This window comes from Felis catus, chromosome E2 (genome assembly GCF_018350175.1).
Source record: "Felis catus isolate Fca126 chromosome E2, F.catus_Fca126_mat1.0, whole genome shotgun sequence".
NCBI classification, from domain to species: Eukaryota; Metazoa; Chordata; class Mammalia; order Carnivora; family Felidae; genus Felis; species Felis catus.
In genome coordinates, this window is record NC_058382.1 from 43,346,200 (window position 1) to 43,369,025 (window position 22,826).

Consider the following 22,826-nt stretch of genomic DNA (forward strand, 5'->3'; position numbering starts at 1 on the left):
GGCCAGTGGGAGGAACAGCCCAGCCAATGGGGGTGGCCAGACATTGCCGGAAAGGGACATAGCCTCAGGGAGCCAGCTCTGGGCCTGGTTTCAGTTCCGCCTTCTTCCCTTGGTGCCAGGGGAAACAGAGACGGGGCAGTAGGAGGCCCAGAAGTACACAATGTTTTATTGAAAAAAGTCAGGCCTCAGCTGGACAGTTCCATTGCGCTTTGCTCCGTGGGGGTCCCTGCCCACAGTAGCCTGAGCCAGATCTTTCTGCAGGTGGGCTGGGCCAGACCCCCCTCCCTCACCACCCTTCCCCTCCTCTCTGATGGTGACATCCAAACAATAAATATGCAATAAATAGCATTCCTGGGCAGGCTGCCTTCAAATCCCACATCAGCTCCCACCAGTCCTCTCCTGGGGTGCTGGATGGGAAAGTCCCCAAACCTCTCAGGGTCCGTCAGTACCTTGGATCCTTCTCCATTGCCAGGCCCAGTCCCAGTCTCCAAGGAGACCTAGCAAAGCTGGGTCCGGGGCAGGGCCAGGCAAAGCAGGGCTGGTGGGTGGGTGCTGGGAGGGGGCTGTTACCCTGGACACCTCCACTCTAAGCCACAAGTGTATATGAGGCTCAGGAGTAGATGGTGATCACTTCACGGCCACCGCCACGCACCAACAGCACACGCTCAAGGCCTTCGGTCAGCACCTCCAGGAACTCCATGTCTGTAGAGCATCAGGTCAAGGAGGCAGCACCAGGACCAAGGGCACCCAGGGAAATCTGCCCTACTAATCAGGGCTGGGGTAAGCTCTCACCCCCTCATCTAGAGAGAAGAGCTCCTGGCCTGACCTCCTGTGTGTCCACCTCCCCACTGCCTGCCTCTCCACAAAAGGATACAGTTCTCATCACCTTCGCTGTTCTTGGGTGGGCCAGGCATGTTCAGTAGGACCAGGCGGGCATCGTGGGAGCGAGTGACAATGACTTCATTGAGCTTCACAGCGGTGTGCATGCGCCGCACATTGGACTGGTCCCTGCAGGTAATGCAGCTGATCGTGGGCCCCACCTCTGGCCCCCCCAAAGACTGTGTACGGCCCCATCCCACCCCCACACTCCAGTGTGGTTGGGTCCATTCTTGCTGCACTCACGGTTTAATATGCACCAGCTCCCGGAAATTGTCAGGGCCGTGGCTGGGGTCCCAGGACTCAGCTGCCATGTACTTGTCCCGAGTCCATGTCATCTGGATCTTGTCAGCCCCAGCTGCAGAGTCATCTTCCTCGTCCGAGTACAGGCTCTCCAGGCGCAGGGCTGAGTGCCGGTCCTTGACCAGCTGGGCCTGAGGAAAATCAGAGGAGGTGGCCTCAGTTCCATGGGAAAAGGGGGGCCTCATTCTGATGTCCCAAACTAATGGTGTCTCCAAAGGCCTGACCTGCCACCCACCCCTGCCCCAAACAAGAAAGCCACTGACTTCTCGCTCCCGCTCTGTCTTGGTCAGCCTCATCTGCCGCAGCATCTGGGACCGCTGTTCCATCATTAGTGTCCGCTCATAGGTATATGCAGAGATGTCGCTGTTATGCTAGGGAGAAAGTGGGCCATGAAGAATGGGCTGCATGGGACAGGGTATCCACAGGGCCACAGGGGCAGGTGACTCACCATCTCTACTACCTCCACCTCTGCCTCAAGGCGTAGGTGGTACAGGAAGATGGCCAGATCCTTCTTCATCTGGATGCTGTTGTCATCCATCTGGGCCACCGTAAAGATGCGCATCCGGCACTTCCTCCAGACCTGTGGCACGGGAGCAGGTGGGTGGTTTAGTCACATCCCACCCTTCCAAGGGCCCAGCGCTTGCCACCAGGGCCCACCCACCAGGCCCACCTTGTGCTGGCGCAGCAGAAAGGGCAAAAGCATAAGCATGCCACCGTCGTGCACAATCCACCACACGTCAATGTGGCCCTCTAGGTAGCGCTCATGGTTGCTGGGGTAGAAGGCGATGTTCTTGGGCACGAGCAGGGCCAAGTGCGCTGCTGTGGTGCAGCGCACGGTGTCTGGGGAAGAAGGCCACTGCTGACTGCCAGCCCATGGCCCTCTGGCCTCTGCCCTCACCTGATCCCCAGCCCCTCTCCCACACAGCCGAGCCCAGGACCTATCTTTCCCATCACAAACCAATAAAGGTCTTCCAGGCACGTGGGTCCTCGCTCTGTCGCCAGCCATAGGGCCAGCCCAGCACCACAGAGTTATGCCTCATGCCACCCAGGCCACAAGACTGGATGAGGTGGGCCAGCCCCTCTCGCACCTTGCTGGCTACCACCACCTGGCAGAAGCCCTTCACCTTCTCAATCTCCATCATATTCTTGATTGTCTGTAGGAAACATACCAGGGTCAGAAGGCGAGGCCATTAGCGTTCCCTCTCCTGGGTTCCCTCCCAACAGAATGACTTGGAGGTGCGGGTGGGGGAGGAGAAGGAGGTAAGCTGCCCACCCAGAGGCCGTGTTTTTAAGATGGGACAGCCATACCCCCTTGCTCCAGCTCTCACGTGGCAGCAGTGCGGTCCACCTGGCTGGTCAGGATTAGTCCCCTTCTCCTAGGAGCCAGCTGCAGCCCAGACACCTCTAGTCAGCTCCCCACCCCCTACAGCAGGCACCTGCTCAGCAGCCTGGGCCTCGCCATAGCTCTCCAAGAAGCTGCCCTGGATGACAGAACCGACGATGGTCAGGCCCTTGCCAGCCTTAAGCTGGGAGGCGAAAGTGAGGAGCCGTGGGTACTTCACGTGAAGGTCCTCGTCTAGCTTCAGCAGCACCAGCAGCTGAGGCCTGCAGTGGCCAGATGGGGAGCCTGAGACCTGGGCCAGAGGTTTCCAGGAAGCCCCTCTTCTTCCCTTCTCAGCTCACGTGCCCCCACCAGTGTGAGTAGCAGGGATCCAAGGGCACCACTGATCCTGGCAACCCCAGGACAGGGAACATGGACTAGGGAGGGAGAACCAGCACCTCTTGACCCTCTCACCCTCACAGCAACCCCCTGAGTACCTTGAGTGGCTCCTGTCAGTCTGGGTGTGAACTCACCGCCAGTTCTTCGTGTGAGGAGGCCCCTCCTCTAGCCGTAACAGTGCATAGCGGGCAGCACTCAAGGACAGCCCTCGGATCCCATCACCCCACTCCTTCTCGGCCCTGCAGGGGCCAACCACAAGCTGATGAGCCCCGGGCCCACCCATGGGATTCTGTCCATGTGTATGTGAGATGGAAGGCAGCCAGCCCCCCGAGTCACAGACCCCCAGCCCCACACCCATGGTGGCTAGTGAAAGATGGCTCAGCTCCCCCAAACCCAGCATACAGACTACCCCACTTGTCCCAGCCAGGTGGCAGCCCCGCACTCACCCTTGGTATTCAATGTACTTGTAGATCATGCCCGCAATGAGCATGGCGACCAGGGCATAGTACCAGGAGGAGACAAACATAAGGGCCAGGCAGAGGCTCATGCCCAGGAAGGATAGCGCCCTGGGCCAGAGTGGGGAAGGGCCAGAATCAGGAAAGATCAGTAGGGCCCCAAGCCAAGCCTCCAACCCCCCAATCTCTCACCAAGAGCAAACACTGTCCCCGAAATTCAAACGCCCTCCTGGATGGGGCTCCTAGCTTCCCTCAAAGTTCTTGTGTCAGAGGACTTGGTTCAGAGGTCCAGCAGGCACTTACCAGTGATAGTACTTGAACCGTGGCCGCCAATTAGGTGTCCTTAGGAGTGTCTGCACAGCACAGGCCAGGTTCACAAACAGGTAACACATCAGAAAGAACCTGCAGCACAGGGAATAGTTGGTACAGAGCGGCCTCCTTGGGATCCAGGTGCCTGATATACATGATCTTCCCCAGGCTGGAGCTGAACTAGGAACTGAGTGTCAAGGCCCTGCCCTATGTGGGCTCAGCCAGGTCTCCTCAGCCTCACAGCCTGAGGCAGATGGGACTTCTGTAAGGGCATCCACAGAGCCAGGTCTTAGAGGACGGGCAAGTGTCCACAGGTTGACAAGGTGGGAAGGTGGGCTGCAGGCAGGGGGAACAGCGGAAAGGATGGTGCTGAGGACTGCTCAGTGTCTGGAGATGGCTGGACAATATTCAGACCTCTGGCCTGGGTGACCAGTTGGATGACGGGGCTGTCATGAATGTGGAGAAGAGAACCTCAAGGGAATACAAAAGGGTCATTTGGCATACACTGAACTAGAGATGCTTGAGGGATACCGTGGTGGGTGTAGGAGACTGGGACATGGGCAAGGCCTGCTGCGTGAGCCCTTCAGCTGGCTGGAAAGAAAGGGCAGACAAGAAGGCAGGAAGTCTTAATAGAGAGGGCAGGTCAGGGGCAGAAACCCCCAGAAGGGGGAAATGGTCAGTCCCATTAGGGCTGCAAGGAAGAGCCACCTGATAAAGGCTGAGATACATGCTCTGGCTTGGGCAGTGAGGGGTCACCACCCTATGACAGTGGCAAGAACAGTTTCAGGTGTGCATTTCTGCACTGGTGGAGCTGGGCTGCAGTGGGGAATAAGAGAAGACTGACTTTGGCAGGCCTGGCTGAGGCTGGGGGGGCTACCTCCAGGGGGAAGGAGGACCTTTCAGGCCTATAGGTTGACTGGGGCAGTGAGTAGTAGTCCTGTGATAACCGAGCAAGCAAGAGGGAACACGGGCAATAGAATGAGATGTGTGAGGAGAAATGGAGTAGCCACTGGCAGAGGTGAACACAGTAACCACATGAGCTCTGCCTCAGGGATCCCCAGAAATTGCCACCTGCTGATCACCTCCCGCAGGGCACTGGGGATCTCAAATGCCCAGCCGACTACAGAACTTTTAAAAGCAAACAACTTCTGGGGAACCTGGGTGGCTCAGTCGGTTGAGCGTCTGACTTCAGCTCAGGTCATGATCTCACAGTTCGTGGATTCAAGGCCCGCATCGGGCTCTGTGCTGACCGCTCAGAGCCTGGAGCCTGTTTCAGATTCTGTCTCCCTCTCTATCTCTGCCCCTCCCCTGCTCACGTTCTGTCTCTGTCTCAAATATAAACATTAAAAAAAAATTAAAAATAACAAAGTAAAAGCAAACAACTTCTAAAACAGATGGGTGGAGCAGTGGTGGCTTCCTCAAGGCACTAGGCACTAGGTGCTTGCTGTGTCCGGGAGGGGAGGGCTCTGGCTGTTCGCTCTGGGAGTCTCCCACGGAGGAGTGTGGGACCTGTTGGTCTCTGTAAAACTCCTGCATAAGTGCCAGGCTCACTCCTGCATGTAGAGGTAGGCTGCGTTCTGCCATGCACACTTCTCCCCATACAGCCTGACACGTCTCCCAGCTGCATCCTCAACACGAGACAGAGTCATAGGGAGGTGCTAGGGCCCTTGGCTGAGGGGTGCTGAGGGTGCGTGGAGCCCTTCCCAAGACCATTCCCCTGTCCTGCCCCCCAGCTCACATGGATAGAATGGGGGCCACCATGTCAAGGGAAGCGATGAGGATGCCCAGCTCAGCAATGAGTGCCGTCAGGAGGAGTGCCCACGTTGGTTCACCATTTGCCTTTCCATGGCCAAATACCTGCATACACCAGAGTGAGCAGGGTCAGTGAGGGAAGAAGCTGGTCCCATCACCCCCTTCCCACACCTTGGGCCATAAGCCACAGCCTGGCCTCCATCATCCCCAAGTTCCCCCTCTGGGGCTCAGGTCACACCCACGCCTGTCCCAATAGGTACCACAAGTTTCTCTCCCCTCCCATCTCTCCGGGCCTCTCTGTTATGGATGAGCCATAGACAGGCCCTGAGGATTGTGGCCACAAGGAGCTCTGCCAACATCAGGGCAGGGCCAGGGCAGCTCTCAGCAACTTCCCATGGAAGGTTACGTGGCCCTGGGGCCACCAGAGGCCCCACCACAGGCCCCAGCAGGATGCAATGCATCCATATCCACTACCCTTCTACCCCAGCCAGTGTGAGAGACCCACAGTACCCAGGCTATGGGGGAGTGCAGATGGGCTCACCCTGAGGAAGGGAATGATGTTGTCCTTGGCGATGGCCTGCAATAGGCGTGGTGCCCCAGTGAGGCTTTGTAGGCCGGCACCACAAGTTGAGAAGAAGGAGCCGATGACGATGACCCAGGGCGAAGGCCAGGCCAATGTGCCCACCACCAGGTTCCTGCTGACGCCATCACCGTACCTGCAGGGGCCAGGCTCAGGCCATGCTCCAGGCAAGGAGCCCCCAAGCCCTGGGTGGGGCTGCCCAGAGCGAGGGATGTCAGCAGTCAGGAAGGATGGCTATGGTGGGCAGAGCTCTGGCCCCTCAGCAGAGAAGGCTAGTCCACCAGCCCCTATCCTCTCCCTCAGCCCAGCCCTGGTCCTGATGTCACCATCCTCTCAGAAGAAAAAGTCCTGGTGGGGCCAGACTCACCTGGTGGCACAGACCACCATTGGCAACCAGCAGCCTGAGGACATGTGTGGGACCACGCGCACGAGGGGAGCTGGTGTCAGGGCAGGCAAAAGCTGAGCCCCCTGCCACAGGGAGGGGCCCAGGTCACTCACTTGTCCCGGAGTACCACACCCTCGATGCAGGCGCCAAAGAGAACCACGCTGCTGAAGTCTGCAGCTGTGTCAAGGAAAGCTAGGCCTCTGCTGCCACTGTTGTCCCCACTCATTCCCCACACAGAACCCACACGCCCCTTGTCCTAGCCTTAGCCAGTAGACGCAGCTGAGGATTTCGTGTTGTGCACACACCCCTCAAGCGCATGCACGTGAAGAATAAGGTGTGTATGTGTCCACACGTGCGTGGTATGTCTGTGAGTGCCAGCTGGTAACTTACACGTAGGCGAGTGCCTCCCGCCCCCCTCCCCGCCCACTCCAGGCCCGGGAAAGGATACACACAAGGGAGGTCGTAACAATGGCCAGAATGGTCCCCACAGGAATGGACTTCTGGGCATCCCGGAGGTCCCCGGAGCGGTTTGAGCCAGCCATAATGCCTCCAAAAACAAGACATCCTCAGGGGCTCCCCCGGGAGACAGGGCAGGGCTGGGTGGGTGGGCAAGAAGTACTCACCTGTTACGGAGGGAAAGAAGATGCCGACCAGCACGGTGAAGGATGTGGCGATGTCAGCCACCACGTACAGGGGCAGGCTCTCCTTCAGGCCAAGGGCATCTGTGGAAGGCAGTCCGTGCTTCTCCACGACCTCGCCCTTCTCCAGGTAGGCACTCCACAGGTTTTCTGTGGGGGCAGCAGTATCACTACCGCAGCCCCACTTACTTCCCAGGGGCAGTTTGGGGCAGCCCAGCCAGAGGCTGCAGATGTGAGAGGCTCTGGGGGTTCAGGATGGGGTGGGGTAGCATCAGCCACAGGGAAGGAGCTCTTCTGGCTAGAGGTCTGACAGGCAAAGGTGGCTGAACCACCATCGGCCAGAGCGTCACCACTGCCTGCCTCCTAGACAGAGGCCCTTTATGGCTCTTGTGAGAATAATCCCAGGAAGCGTCAGGGGCTGGTGACTGGGGAGAGGGGCTGCCAGAACTTTCTGGGGGCTGCTGCATGCCTGGGATACTGGCCAAACAGGCTCTTTTCACTCAAAACCTAGCTGCCAGGAGCCAGGCTGAGAGGACACTGCTGGGCTGGGAAGGCAGCCAGACCTGCCCCCCTTCCTGAGCTGGCCACACAAGGACAGCTCTGTGCTCTACTGCCTGCCTCCTGCTCAGCCTGTGGATCAGAAGCAGGAGGATGGGAGGGAGGACGCACCCTGGAGCACACCAGCAGCCGCACCAGGGATGCCAGGGATCTCGGTCACATTGTTGACCAGGAAGTAGGGGTCACAGGAATCAGTGGTAAGGTTGGGGCTGTGGCAGAAGAGTTTCCATAGCTGGGTGGCCACTGTCTCATTGTTCACCATGGCCGTCTTGGCACAGACGTCAAACTGGTCCCGGGACAGGGTCCTGTTGCCCAGCATGCACACTCTGTGGGGGGGGGGGGGGGGGGGGAGCAGAAGCATCAGCACCTGCTCAGCTAGAGGCCCATCCTGCAGTCTCAGGACTCATGGCATCAAAGGCCACTACTTGGGAGCAATGTCAGTGCAATGTCTGGAGGTATTCCCAGGTTACTTACGGAAACACAGGAGGGTCAAAAATTGACTTGATGCCCCCGGCATAGATGGACAGGATGGAGATGATCACACAGGCCAGGAAGAGTGAGGCAAATTTGTTCACATACTTGACACCAACAAACACCACTAGGGTCATGAAGGTCAGAAAAATGGTCCCATATACCCGCATATTATTCAAGGTGGCACTTGATGTATCATGAGCGCCCGCTGGGTAAAAAATGGCAGCTGGTGGGGCAATGTAGGTCTGAAACAAGACAGATAAAGAAAGTTCGATCTTCCTATTTGGAAAGTGAGTCCTGTCATTTTGGTTTTCTTTTTCCTTTAATATTCAGAAAAAGACACAAAAAAAACATAGTATATGAGTCCATTTATATGAAATGTCCACAATGTATAAATGTGATCAATGACAGAAAGCAAATTAATGGTTGCCTAGGGCTGGGGGGAATGGGGAGTGACTACCAACAAGTATGGGGTTTCTTCTTCTTGGGGGGATGACAATGTTCCAAATTCGATTGTGGTGATGGTTGCACAACTGTGAATATACTAAAAACCATTAACTTGTATACTTTAAATAGGTAGTGAATCATATGGTATGTGAATTATATCTTAATAAAGCTATTATTTAAAAAAAAAAGAATTCAGGGGCGCCTGGGTGGCTTGGTCGGTTGAGCGTCTGACTGGCTCAGGTCATGATCTCGCGGCCCGTGGGTTCGAGCCCCGCGTCGGGCTCTGTGCTGACCGCTCAGAGCCTGGAGCCTGTTTCCGATTCTGTGTCTCCCTCTCTCTCTGCCCCTCCCCTGTTCATGCTCTGTCTCTCTCTGTCTCAAAAATAAAATAAACGTTGAAAAAAAATTAAAAAAAAAAAATAAATAAAATAAAATAAAATAAAATGAATTCAGACACAGGAGACAACCTGAATAGCTAAACAACCAACAAATAAACAGCCAACAATAATAAATGATAGTATTGGGTTGTGAGCCAAAGAATAAAATAAATATCCAGGAGTCCACACTGATATAAATGCACAGTTAAATAAGTAAATGGGAGAGAGGACACATTTTCCTTAGAGAAAAAATCCAAATAATAAATGTAGGAATGTGGGAAATAGAAAAACAAAAAACAACCCCCCTCCCCTACCCCAGAAGAGATCCAGGAGCAGAGCCATTCTACAGACAAAGAACCTGGAGGTGGGAGTAGCCAGGCAGTTCCTCTAAACATCTACTGTCTGGATCTCCAGGGGTGGGCACTGGTTACCCTGCGCTCCCCACTACCCCTCCATCTCTTCTTCACCAGCTGGGGAAGTCCAGTGGGGAGGGGGAAGCTGAGTCAGAGCACACATGGGGCTCATGGAAGGGGCACTGGCCTCCAGACAAGGTCCTGTTCACCCTGGTTTAGGGATGAGGATAACATAGATCCTTGGCATAGAGCCCTGGGGGAGACAGACCTGGCCAGAGTCTACACAAGCCCAGGAAGTAGGCTCTGCATGATCACCAAGATCACTCAGTTAAATGCAACAGTTTATAGACCACCTGCTATGGCTGAAATATGCCCAGATGGGTGGAACACTTAGGGCCAAGGTGAAGGCAGCCAGGCCCCTTCCCTGCCTGGCCCAAACTGGTAAGGGTTGAAGGGGAGACTGGCGTGAGCACAGATCTTTCTCCCTCGAGAAGGCCTTTCATATTAGAAGCCCCAGACCTTGGCCAGAGGTGAGGGGAGCATGAGCAGCCTGAACCAATAGGAAAGGGACTACATGGAGAAGACCAGAATTGGCCAGAGCTTAGCCTAACTCACCAGCAAGATCTCAATGGCACCTAGGATGTACATGGCTGCAGCAAATGTTGTTCCCAGGTAGAAGCACAGGCCCACAGCGCCTCCAAATTCTGGCCCCAGCGAGCGGGAAATCATGAAATAGGAGCCCCCGGCTACAACAGAGAAAGTCAAGGCTGGTTCTTCTGTAAGGGGGTTTCCCCCAAGACAACCCCTCACAACCACCCAGCGTATGACAGGGACTGTTTTTCCCACTTACAGATGAACAGAGGGTTGGGAGGTTTGCCCAAGGCCGTGTGGTTAGTAAGTGGCCAGGCTGGGGCTGAACCCCTCGCCCATCTGATTCCAACACCCAGCATGGGCCAGTAAAATGACTGCTTTGCTAGGGCAGCTCTAATCCACAGCAGTGCTCCAGTGCTGGCCCACTGTCCTCCAACTCCCTGCACTCGGGCCAGTCCCTACAGCCTCCTCTAGCTAAGTATGTCCCATCTCAGCCTGCCTTACCCTTCCCTAGGGCTGTGTCTGTTAGTCTGACCCCTCCAGACAAAGGCAAGGGCTGCGTTGTCATTTTTTTGTTCCCAGGGCCCAGCACAGGGCCTGCCACCATGCTGTAATCCTAACTCTAGGATCTTCTCTTTAAGGGACTGACAGGGTTGTGAACAGAGATCTGTGTGCAAAGCTGCTAATGACAGTGTTTACAACAGTGGAGAAATAGATCCCAAGAGCAGGAGAAAAATCCATATATATTAGGTACAGCTATAGGTATCCTATCAATCCTATTTAAATAACCAAATAAACTGTTTCTAACTCAGGATGGTGGGATTATGGATTCTTTCAATTTTCTTTTAAATATTTTTCTTCGTTTTCAAACCTTTTTATGGTAATCATATATTCCCTTTTTCCCCCTATTACTTTTACATGACTACTAATAAAGCTGTTATTAAAAAAAAAAAAATCCAGACACAGAAGCCCACCTGAATAGCGAAGCAGCCAAAGTGACACAGTTTGAAGAAATTATTCTTCAATATTCATTTGCAACAAAATAAATAACGATAGTGCTAGATTATGATCCAAAAAATAAAATACATATTCAGAAATCCACATCAGTGTAAAAAATAGTTGAATAGGGGCACCTGGGTGGCTCAGTTGGTTAAGCATCTGGCTCTTGATATCTCAAGGTCCATGGATTCAAGCCCCAAGTTGGGCTCTGCACTGACACCATGGATTCTCTCTCTCCCTCTCTCTCTGCCCCTTCCCTGCTCATGCTCTCACCCTCTCTCTCAAAATAACAAATAAATTAAAACTTTTGAAAAAATGGTTAAATAGGGGTTCCTGGGTGGCTCAATCAGTGAATCGTCTGACTTCAGCTCAGGTTATGACCTCACGGCTCATGAGTTCGAGCCACACATTGGGCTCTCTGCTCTCAGCACAGAGCCCGCTTCAGATCCTCTGTCTCACAATCTCTGCCCCTCCCCCTATCATTCTCTCTCCCTTTCTCTCAAAAGTAAACATTAAAAAAAATTGTTTTTAATGGTTGAATAAGTAAATAAATGGGGTCTCTGAGAACTAAGTGCAATCTCATTATCCCTGCTGAAAATGAAAACCTTCTACATTGTCTATCCTATAATCCATAGTGTCCAGACTTTTGGTTTGGGCCACCCTATGTGTTCCATCATCTTCTTTGTCAGTCCCAGTACGCTTTAAAAAAATTACTTTTAAACTAAACAAACAAAACATAAAACATAACAGCAATCTCAAACTCTGTCAAGCAAGGATGCTTCTAAGTGTTGGCACCGTCAGAGTCAGCAAATACGCCCTCACCAGAGAACTATTTGGGGGGAAGGAGGGCGTGGCTTGGCAATGAGGGTTCCTGGGCATGTCAAGGCAGATCCTGGGCCCCTTCTTCCCATGAGGCTCGGGTGGCGCTTACCCACCTGGAACCACACCGTTGGTGGCGATGGCACTCATGGAGATGGCCGTCAGCAAAGTCTGTGGGAAGGAGGGCTTAGGTGAGCAGCTCAGCCGGGTAGGCTCTGTGAAGGGGCTGTGGCCCGCACCCCGGTGAGGATACTCACACAGCAGCAGCAGATGAGCACGACGAGGAGAGCCTGCAACACACCGGCCGTGCCCACCATCCAGGTCAGCCGCAAGAACAGGATAACCCCGAAGATATTCTGTAGGCAGGGCAGGTACACCCCCATTAGGGTGCCCATACTGGGTGCCTGTGAAGCAAAAAGGGAGGGGGGGAACAAAGAACATCAGGGGGTCTCAGGTGCACCATGGAAGGTCAGCCTCTGATCACTCAGAATCCCCTTATTCCCAGGGTGTTCTATCAGAGAATAGGTTGGAGAGGGAAATCCCAAGTGTAAGTCCTGGGGAGCACAGGGCGGGTGGGTGACAGCTGGGGTATCTATGTTGATTTCCATATATGAAGGTGTTTGGGACTGGAAAGGTACAAAACCTGCTTCTTTTCAAAACCCCACCTGTGAGCTTTTGAGCCTCACCTCCCCCTCAAGGTACTGCTCCCTTCCCTTCCTCTTTTCTGCTAAACTTCTGGAAAAGAAAGGTCTGTCCTGATGCCCACCATCTCACCCAGCAGGTGTCATGTCACCCATGTCAGAGTCCAAGAAGTTGTCCCTGGGACTCCCTCTCCAGCCCTCAACTCCAGTCAACTCCAGTCCAGGTGGATACTAAGTCCTGCCCAGTCTGCCTCCCAAGCTGCCCTAAATCAGCCTGCCTTACTTCAGCCTCAGCCCCTTGAACCTGGGGCACTATACCTGTGGCACCCGGATGGTGCCTTCCGGTGCCTGTCGACCTCTCTACACTCCAGCCCACTCTGCGGCCGTAGAGGGTCACTGAATACCAAGTCCAATCTCATCATCCCTGTTGAAAACCCTCTGCATTGTCTCTCCTATAATCCACAGTGTGGGCCAGACTCCCCAGTTTGGGCCACCAGGTATGCCCCATCACCTTCTTTGACAGCTTCAGGCCCTGATGACAACGTGTGCTCATCTCTGCCTGGAAGGGTCAGTCCTGCCTCATTGCCTGGCAAACTCTTCAGTTACACCTTCAGGGGGCTTTAACTGTTACCCCTTCTGGGATCTTCTCCTGGGTTGCCTTAGGTTGAGTTGGTACTTCCTCTTGCATCCCCTCAACACATCTGATACACTTTTCTAGCACAGTAGTCACTATACGTCATGGTAACAGTTCACTCGAATGTCTCATGACCATAGCGGGTTATGCTTGGTTTGTTTACTTTTCTATCATGAGTAGGCCCCAAAGGTACCCAGAAGGTGGTCCTGAGCCCAGTGAGTGGTGTCTTGGAAGGCCCCTGGGATAACCTGCTAGGAAAATCCTGCATAAACAATAAAAACTTAAGGTGAAGATCAGGTAAGGAAGGTCCAGTGGGCAAATCCAGGCAGGATTTCTCAACTTTCTAAGGGCAGAGTAGGGGCCAGCCAGGAGGCCAGGGCAGAAGCTGACACAAGAGGCAAGGCTAGCATCTTTTGAAAAACTGAGCCCCCACGAATGCAGCCTAGGGTAGCAGGGCCCTAAGAGCTTCCACCACAGACCCAGCAAGCTGGAGTGGGGTGGGAAAGAGAACTATGTGGCCACAGGAACTTTTCTGAAGGGTCCAGGCCTGGGGCAGGATCTCTGTGCAGTCTAAAGGGACCTCAGAAGAGCCTGGAAAGGCACAAGTAAAAACAAATGGTCCCTTGAACTGGTGACACCTTATCTGGGCTCTGAGCCCTTCACAGAGGCCCTGGACCACACACTGGATAGTGGCAGCTCCCAGCCCCACCCCCATTCTAAGCTGAGTCACTCTGGGGAAAGGGCAGTGTGGGAAAGGGCAGGGCCGGAAATGCTTTCTGCATCCCCAAATAACCTCTGGCAGCCTGCGAAGGTCATCAGGCCAGAGCCAGAGCAGCTGCCATGGAGAGGCTGCCTTGGGGTCTGGTTGGGGGCCCACCCTTCCTGCTTTATGCCTCCTTTCATGATTGCCCTGCTGGGACCCATCCTGGGTGAGGACCACAGCTCAGTAGCTCCAACTCCCTAGATACCTGCTGACTCACTAGGGACTGGACCAGCCTTCTCCTTCCTCCATAGGAAAAGCCACTAGAACTGAGACAGTCTTGCTATCCTCCCACATCCTAACCCTAGGGCCAATAAGCTGGGCAGGTAAGCTGAAACTGAGCCCCAACATCCTGAAAGCCTCTTCATAAAGCTAAGGGACCATGACCCTTTACCAACCCAGACTTCCTTGTGACAGTCCTGTTGGGATGTGCACTAGCCTTTCTCAGGGACCTTTTTACTCCTTGTCACCAGCTCCCTGGACTTGGCCCTAAGGAACAAAGAGAGGCTCTTATCAAGGATTCTACCTCTCTCTCTCTCTGTCAATACATACATACATACATACATACATACATACATACATACATAAACTTTTAAAAAGAGGACACCTGAGTGACTCTGTTGGATAAGCATCTGACCCTTGATTTCGGTTCACATTATGGGATCAAGCCCGTTTTGGGATTCTGTCCCTCTCTCTCCCTCTGCCCTTGCCTTGCTCATGAGCTCTCTCCTTCTCTCTCTCTTTCAAAATAAAAAATAAAAAAAATAAAATTTTTTTTTTAAAGGATTCTACCATCCACTGCAGGCAACACTCTCAGAGGCTACCCCCTGCAGGGCTAAATAAGGATATCCAGGGATACTCAGGGTTCTCTGCCATGTGCAGTCCAGAAAATGCCAGCAAAATCACAACCAGCAGGATAGGGTGGGGGTCCAGTCTGTGTGACCTCAAGATCTCAGCTGCCCTCCCTGAAGTGGGGGCTGGTTTGCCTCCTGGAGGAGTAAAGTGAGGGGTGCACAACGGCCTCATCTACCCTCTCCTTGGGCCACCCCTTCAAGGTCCACATTTCATGACCAGGTCTGAGGCTGGGTCTCCAGTTTATCCCAACCAAGAACTTCTTTGGTCTGCGCTGAACTCCAGCAAGAATGCTACAGCTGGTACCAGCCAAACCCAACCTCCTTCTAAGTCACAGCTATTTCCCAAACCTCAGGGAGTCAGTAAGGGAGAGGGAGGGCTCCTTGCCTCCAAATTGAAAATGTAAAAAAAAACCAAAACCCTCCAGTCTTCAGTTAAACTGAGCCCCGCCTATAGGGGAGCTGAGCAAAGACATGTAAAGTCATTCTGAAGAGAGAGGAGGGCTGGAGGGCCAGAGGCCTGGATAGCAATGGGGGATGGGGCCAGGAGAGGGGTAGGGAAGCCCCAAGAGGCAGTGTTTTGTTCCAATCACCCCCCTAACCCTGGCACTCGAGGAACACAGGGCCTGTTGGAGAAGTCTGCCAATGGAGGCAACACAGTGATGGGTAGGTTTTGGTCACCCGGTTACACAGTCCCAATGGACAACCAGGTTCCTGATTCCCAAGGTAACACCCTTATCTATCCTGACGGATGGAGCCAGAGCTCTGGCCTTCTACGGTAGTATAGCTCACGGTGAATCCACAAATCTGCCTTCTAGTGTACACAATTATCTTGTCTGGCTGAGTCACCTTAGGTGAGTCACTTAACACCCCTGACACTCAATTTCCTTATCTGTAAACTAAGGGTGAAAGTAGCACGTTTCATAGCTTTGTCGTAAAGATGACAATGCAAGAACCCAAGTCCACTGCTGAGCATGATGTCACACACAGAGGTCAGAGAAAAAGCAGCTGTCACTCTCACTATCATTGCTGAGGGCCTACCCGGCCCTCTGTCCCCTTCAGGGTCTCCTCTTTAGCCCACCCCTTAAAGCTTTCTTGAGCCCAAGGCACTCAGTGCCCATCATCCATGCTCACCATACCTGGTACCCACTTCCTCTGGGTTGCTCACAACTGCCAATTCCAGAGTGTTGAGTCAGTCTTCCTGGCAATGGCCCCTCTGCTGCCCCTGACCAGCTTACCTTGGCTGCTCTCCGGCGGGTGCCCTCCCCACTCTCAGCTTCCTCATGTTCCTTGGCGCCCTGTGTGAGGTTGGTGTAGCTGACGAGCTTGCCCAGGAGAGATGATACCTTTGGGCGGATGTCCAGCTCTTCCTGTAAACAGAGCCACAGGGTAATCTGGCAATGGGCCTGGCCAGTGCCAGGCTACCTGTGGTGGCCAGCAGCCTGGCCTCTGTCCCCTTGTAAGCCCTCAGGCAGGCCCGGGCCTGATGCCACTCTTGCCTGGGGAAGCCCAAGCCAGCCTACTGGGCAGGTGTGGGTGCCACACCCCAGCACGTGCCACTCAAAGACTCAGCCCAGTGACTGCTTCTCTCTGCCTCATCTTGGCTACAATCACTACCAGCGCATTTATGAAAAAGACCTGCCTCAGGGGTGAGGGCAGGGCAGGGCAGGCCTGGCAGACAGGCGAATGGCACACTTCATCCTGCCTGTTCTGCCTGGCTCCCTTCCAGCTATAAGTGGGCCTCTGGGACTCACGTCTGCCCTCAACTCTCCCATAAAAAAGTCATCACAGTGACCAAGGAAGCCAAAAGGGGGATGCCTGGAACAAGTGAAGTCTCTCTTATTTGCCCAAACCCTGAGCTGAACAGATGGTCTAACCCCCAGGCCCCAGGCCTTGTAACACACCTCAATCCCCAAGGTAGGATCCTGGCCCATCTTGGGGTGGAACCAGGTCAAAGCCTTTGCTGCAGAAATTTGCTGCTTTCTAGGCCAGGAGGCCTTCCAGGGCTCAGGCTCCCCAACCGCCACCTGAGTCTAGGCTTTCCCTGTTCCTGCACCCTCCCCAGCACTTTAGCGCTACCTACCTCTTGCCCACATTTAGTTTTTCCCTGTCAGCTCCCTTCTGACCCTACACACAAGGAGAAACCGGTTTGGAGTGAGAAGTGAAGATGGAGGTCTTTTGGGGCATGTGGAGATTGAGAAGCCCAGGAGATTCTCATGGGACAGTTAGCTGAATGCGTGTCAGAGTTTAGAGGCCTAAACCATGTCTTAAAAATCTCCATCCAACTTCTGAATTTGAGTCTGAAAAGGATAAAACTCAAGTTCAGAGGCATAAAACTGGGAATGTTTCCAGACAGGTGTCCAATGAGGCTGCAGGTGTGGAGAGAGAAAGTAGATCCAGTAAGAAGGACCAGGCCTCTGTAAACACGAGGACAGAGTCAGCAAAGCCAACCAGAGAGGACAAGGAAGAGTTCACAGGAGAGGGAAGAAAGAGAAATACTGTGAGTAAAGGGGAAAAAAAGAAATCCTGAGGGGAGAAATCCTGACAGATGGTTACCTTGCTGAGGGGCTACGTGGAAATCACCCGTGGAGGCGGCGATGGTGTGGGATTGTGAGTGGCCTCTGGGAGAGCAGTATCAGTTCAAAGGGCCAAGGGAAACAGACAAAGGGAGACTGAAGGAGGAGCCGAGACATTAGGTGACATAACTGTCCAGACTGCCTGCTTAGCTAAGGTCTGAGTTGTGAAAAGCTCCTGCCCCCACTCCCACCTGCCTGCCACACCTGTGGCCCAGAATGGCTCTTCAGCTACCTCAAACAGTGCCAGGTTCCTGTCGTAGTAGTCACTTCCTCTGGAAGCCTCCAAGGGACAAAGGAAAGGGCTGCTCTCTCTGTGGTTGCCATGTCCTGTTAAGAGAGAGGGGTAGAATCCCAGTTAGGGAATGCCTCCTGAGCCCCTAGCACACCAGCCCAACAAGCCAGCCCACAAAACATCATCTCTGTGGAGCACTTCAGGGGCCAGTGTTACCAGGCTGGGCTTCAGGCTCACCAGCATACCCTGCCAGCCTCCGTGAAGGGCCGGAATGGCCAGGGCGGTAAAGGATCAAAAGAGTGCGCATCATTTGCCCTAGGGCATGGGTGGGAAGGCCCGAGGCATACTGGCACAACCACGTGTTAACGCTGAGGGGAGGAGCCAGCTTGGGGGGCGTGGCCAGACTCTAGCCAGCCCTCAGACCACCCCCACCCCTGTGCCCCAACTCCTCTTTCCCAGGCCTATCTGGAATACCCAGCGTGCTAGGCGCCAAGGGCTCGGCGTCCTCAGGGCCTGACGGGGTGCTGCCTTCCAGATAAATGAAGCTACACGGGGCGCCTTCAGCTGCCATGGCCAGCGGACCCCCTGCTAGCTATCCCACCATGCACCACGCGGAGGCGTCCTGGAGGGCAACCCGGGGCATGCTGGGAGGAGGGGCAAGGGCTGTCCAGCGGGCGGAAGTAGTTGCAAGAAGCCATCAAGGGTCTCCTAAGAAAGCTCTACCAAAGCCGGATTAGGTGGCTCTTGCACTGAGCAAGGGCTACTAGCGGGAGCCCTGTTGGTCTCCCTGTCCCCAGATCTCAGGGACTTGCCCCAGACTAGGTGCACGGCCATTACCAGCTTCCATGCACCCACCCTGGGGCTGGTCAGAGTGTCTCCTGCCAAGGAAACCTCCCAGAAAGGAGCCAGATGAGCTTTTTTTTTTTTTTTTTTTTTTTTTAATAAACCTGACTCATGTCTCAAAGCTTGTCTGTTTTTTCTGATTGCCCTGTTTTCCAAACTTTATCCTTGTTAGTTTCGGTGGGTGACATTCCCAGTTTTCCACTGAGCAGACAGAAGACATGAAGGGCTCCTTTTCTAATCGTTAAATGCTTCCCCCCCACCCCCTCCTCAAGACGGTATGGCAACTGCTGTAGTGCCTAGAGGCCTCATAGCAAATGGAAATCTCTCATCTTAGTTCAAAAGAGCCATGTTGGTGTTGGATGGCAATAACTGTGGCAGCAGTGTTAGCCTGGTGTCCATTGATGGAGGTGGCAACAGAATTGTCATCACTGACTCAGACTAGTGGAATGTTCCAGCCACGCACTGGCCATGCCTTGTTCTGTGAGAGATATCTGTCAGCCTTCTCTGGTTAAATGCCCAAAAGTCACTTCTCTTGTTTGGAGCTAAGAATGCTGAATGATGCATCATCCATCTGATATATCCTCTCGCCATTGGTATAAGGTTTAACTTGCCTTCTCTGAGGCAACAAAACTCAGTAGGTGCTGTACTATGGATTCTTTATGACCCAGAGACTGAGAAGTAAAGCGTGTCGATGACAATTTTCAGGGCAAAGTCAGCTCTTCCTTCCCACAGCATGTGAAAACAGTACGTTGCCTCATTCAGTAACCTGGAGTAGCTAAGTGAGCCAAGCTGCTCAGTCTCATGAGCTACGCGATTGTGTGTAGGTCAACGTCAACAACACAGTGACAAAGGCAGCGGGAGGTCAAGCCAGCCCACTGAGTCATGTTAAAGCCTCAGGGGGTCATTTAGCTCCTCAGATGCCCTCTGACATATGCCGTGCCCTTGATATTTGTTCAAGATCAGGATAAAGAGCCACAAGAAAAATCAGAAAACCTAGTAACAGTGCTCGTTATATTATCAGTCCTTCAGTGAGAAGCCCTCTGAAACGTACTCTTGGGTTTTGTGACCAAAAAACCAAACCAAAACAAAAAAAAGTGTCTGCCCTAAATGAATCAGATGCTTCATTTTGTCAGAAAATGGCAACTATAGAGCCCATCTTATTTCCCTTCGTGCACTGACTGCCAGGAATCTCTAAGCTAAATTTACTCTTTAGATGCAGTCACCATCTGTCTCATCTCATCCTTGCCCTCTTCCTCTTCATGGTTATGATCTGACAGTGACAGTCCTTTGGGGAGTCACTTTTGTTGCATTTATCTCTTCTGACCCTTTTGTGGAAGTAGGTTGGAAATAAATGATAAATTATGCTAAACTCATGCACTTCAGTCTATCCCACCACTGTTGCCTGTCTGTCTGAGGAAAACCGCACTAGTATCCAAAAACTGCAGAGTTCAGCATGTAGCAGTCCTCCCAAAGTGCCTGTGAATACTCCTCCAAAATCTAGCCAATCCCTTGTCCTTTCAGCCATGACTCCAGAGTGGCTGAGAGCCCATCTAAGAGTTGTGTTTAGTCCTCACAGCAACACTTCAGTAGATACCATTTGCCCCCTTTTAGTAACAACGAAATAAGGTTCAGAGAGAGTCAGAGACAAGGTCACCCAGTGAGAGGGCCCAAATCTGGGTCCCAGAATCCACTAGAACCAGGTGAGAGCTAACCTTCAGGTTTCCTACTCCTACTCTGGGTCCCAGTTCATCCCAGGGTGCGCTATAAGCCTTTAACTAGAGAAGAGTGACTGGGGATTGCAATTTGCCTGGCTTCGATTCCAGAACCTCCTTCTGTGTGACCCCAGGGCAATCTGCTTACCCTCTCTGTGCTGCTTTGGTTTCCTCTTCTATGAAGTAGAGATAAGTAACAGCCACTCTTCCAACTACCCAGATGCATCAGAAAAGGGACAATCTGGCGCCAGTCATTCCTTGGATTTTCCCAAAGACTTGTTTAATGACAGCTCCAACAGAACTGTGGGAATGTGCAGGGACCTAAGCAGTGCCTGGATGTCTGTACGGCCTTCAGCTATTCCAAAAATTCCAGGGCAGGTCTGGGCATGCCTGCCAGGCCAAAGCTGCTCAAATACCAACCTGAGACCCCCAGTGAATCAGAGCATGGTGTGGGCCTTGGGGACTACCTGTGAGGTACACATATATGTGTGTCCTTACCAGCAGCTGTGAACACACCAGCTATAACTGGGGGCCCAGGTGAGATTCCTCATCCCCGTGCTCACAGGCATCTGCCAGAGGTACCCCTCTGGAAGCTCCCCACCCCTGCCCACAGGCCATAGTGGGCTGGATGAGAGGCCCATCTGCACCCCTTGGAGCAGAAGTAGGGGCCTTGAGAGATTCAGGTACCAGGTTGGTGTGGCCCCACGAGATGGATCTGAGGCTGTTTTGTGCCCTTTGACCCTTTGCAGTACCCACCAAGAAGGATCGTAAGCACTCACCAGGGCGCATTGTGTCCCCCATACTGCAGACACAGCCAAGTTCTGGCTGCAAAGGAGCAAGAGAAGAAGGAGGGGGATAGTGGGAGGAGCTCGTCCGGCTTGGAGGGACCTAGCAGGATGCAGCCAATGTGGCTCCAGGTCCCTCCAGACACCCTGAGAGGCCAAGGCGGGGCCAGAGGCTAGGCTCATTCTGCTGGCCCGCTGCTGCAAGGCTGATCCTAGGCTGATCCTAGGGATGCAGGCTGGCCCAGCCTCTGGGGGAGAAGAGCCTTCCAGAGCTAACAGGGAAGCAGGGGATGCTGGCTCTTGCTGACCACTGGAACAAGGCTCGGGGCAGGGGGTGGAGGTGGGGTGTGTGCATGCACACACCATCAAGCCTGTAAAACCTACATGTCCAGCAGCCCACACCACTGTCCGGAGCCATCTCCACACATAGCAGTCAGGTGTGAGAGCCACAGCTACACACTTGCACAAGCACATACATATGCTGCTGCTATATGTACAGACACGTTTTCCAAGAGTGAGTCTCGGCAATGACAGCTCCCTCACCCCCACCCCTGGCCTCTCGTGGTGGGAGGTGGAGAAAGGGGTCTGGAGGGAGGCAGGAACCTGGGAGAAGGTGGGGGGTGGTGGATATACCTTTAAGCTCAGTTCTAACACCTAGGTTAAGAGGGTGCTGGAGTTTCTTAAGCCTGGGTTTGAATCCCTTGAGGCAAATTATATAACTGCTCCACTCTTCAGTTCACTCCTTCCTAAGTGTGAGTAACAGGACACATCCCAGGAGAGAAATTGGGAGGATTAAACGAGTTAATTCACGTGAAGCGCCTAGACAAGCCTGGTTCTGTGGAGTGCTCTACAGATGCCCACTGTACCTACAGCCCCAAGGTGGGATCAACTCGAGTGCGCTCACAGGCAGTTAGCCATAGACCCCCTCAGGCAGGCAAAGCCTGGCGCCATACGGCTGGGGGAGGAGAGAGGGTAGGTTAGTCTCTGGGAAAGAGTCACTGAAGCGCAAATGGACAGGCGAGGCGAGAGGAGGCTGGGGGAGGTTCACGGAAGGTGGAGGAACAGGGGTCCGAGACGTAGCTGTGCTCCCAGCCGGGAAGGGCCAGAGATGGGGGTGCCCGGCGGTATTCACTATCCGGGCGGCCCCACTGGCCTGGCCTCCTTCGTCGGCCACGTCTGCAGCCCCCGCCCGCGGCCCGCATGGGAGGAGCTGGGGTGGGGAGGGCAGCCCAGCCGCGGGCGCCGGGGGCCCAGGGAAAGAGTGTCTGCGCCCGCGAAGCGAGGGAGGTGGCGGCGGCGCAGGCTAACAAAAGTTGGGCCCGCATCGACGTGTGCTCTCACGGTTCGGATGTATGTGCGAGCGCTGGCCACGCGTGGCCCGCTCCCCTGCCCCCGCCAAGGCCCCCACCCCGCGCGCCCTCACCGTCCGAGTCCTCCCGCTCCGCGCGCTCCCCGTAGTCCACCCAACTGAGACCCTCGAGGTTGTCATAGTCGCCGCGCCTCGGCCCGTCCACCGGCACCACGGTGAAGTGAGGCATCGCGCGCGCTCGGCCCCGCCGCCCCGGCTGCGTGCCGGGCAGTCCCCGCCGCTCCCGGCCGCCGCGCCCCGCCCGCTCGCATTCCTCCCCGCTGCGCTCACTTCCTCCGCCCGCCCCCCGGGCCGCCCCTCGGGGGCGGGGAGCAGGAGGGGCTCTGGCCGGCTCCTCCCCGAGGGGGGGTCTAGGGGTCGCGAAGCAACCCCCCCCGCCCCCCCCCCCCCCGGGGGCAGGGCTGCTGGCGGCTCCACGCCCTGGGTAGAGCCCGGTTCCTGTGTGACCCCGGGTTAGGGGCCGCCCTCTCTGAGCTTCAGATGCAATACTTGTAAAATGGGGAAATGTGCTCCGTGAGATAGGGCGCTGGGTGCACTGGCTCTGCACTCTCTGCAAGATGCTTGCCCTAGCAAGCATCCAGCGACATTTCTGTTACTTAGGGACGGGAAAGAGGAGGCAGGATCGGCGCGCAGGACCACACAGACCATCCCAGTCCTGCCCAGGGCCTCCTGCCATTCCACGGTATTCCCATCCCATTCCCATGATCTCTGTCTCCCACCTGTCCTCCATGTCCCTGTAAACCGAACCCCCTTGAAGATGCCGTCCCTTCCCCGCGCCCCTCACTGCACT

General features: G+C 54.4%; 1 protein-coding gene across 4 annotated transcripts; it reads right to left on the reverse strand.

The window, feature by feature from the left end:
* Window positions 1–145: 145 nt before the first annotated feature.
* SLC12A4 (solute carrier family 12 member 4) lies at window positions 146–22,270 on the reverse strand. 4 transcript variants are annotated; one of them, XM_003998143.4, is made up of 24 exons: window positions 22,091–22,270; window positions 17,328–17,422; window positions 15,758–15,889; window positions 11,891–12,037; window positions 11,750–11,804; window positions 9,840–9,970; window positions 8,051–8,292; window positions 7,688–7,902; window positions 7,004–7,168; window positions 6,829–6,927; window positions 6,494–6,551; window positions 5,957–6,131; window positions 5,402–5,520; window positions 3,658–3,756; window positions 3,346–3,465; window positions 3,034–3,138; window positions 2,616–2,784; window positions 2,138–2,333; window positions 1,850–2,019; window positions 1,628–1,759; window positions 1,443–1,550; window positions 1,123–1,310; window positions 875–1,008; window positions 146–702 (listed from the first exon to the last, which is right to left on the reverse strand). In XM_003998143.4, exons 1-24 carry the CDS (start codon window positions 22,203–22,205, stop codon window positions 611–613), a joined length of 3,261 nt encoding a protein of 1,086 aa, XP_003998192.1. In that variant the 5' UTR covers window positions 22,206–22,270; the 3' UTR covers window positions 146–610. The 4 variants fall into 4 exon arrangements, with proteins under 4 accessions (XP_003998192.1, XP_044902579.1, XP_019675487.1 ...); XM_045046644.1 differs by lacking the exon at window positions 22,091–22,270 and adding an exon at window positions 20,662–20,698; XM_019819928.2 differs by lacking the exon at window positions 22,091–22,270 and adding an exon at window positions 17,802–17,913.
* Window positions 22,271–22,826: the final 556 nt, after the last annotated feature.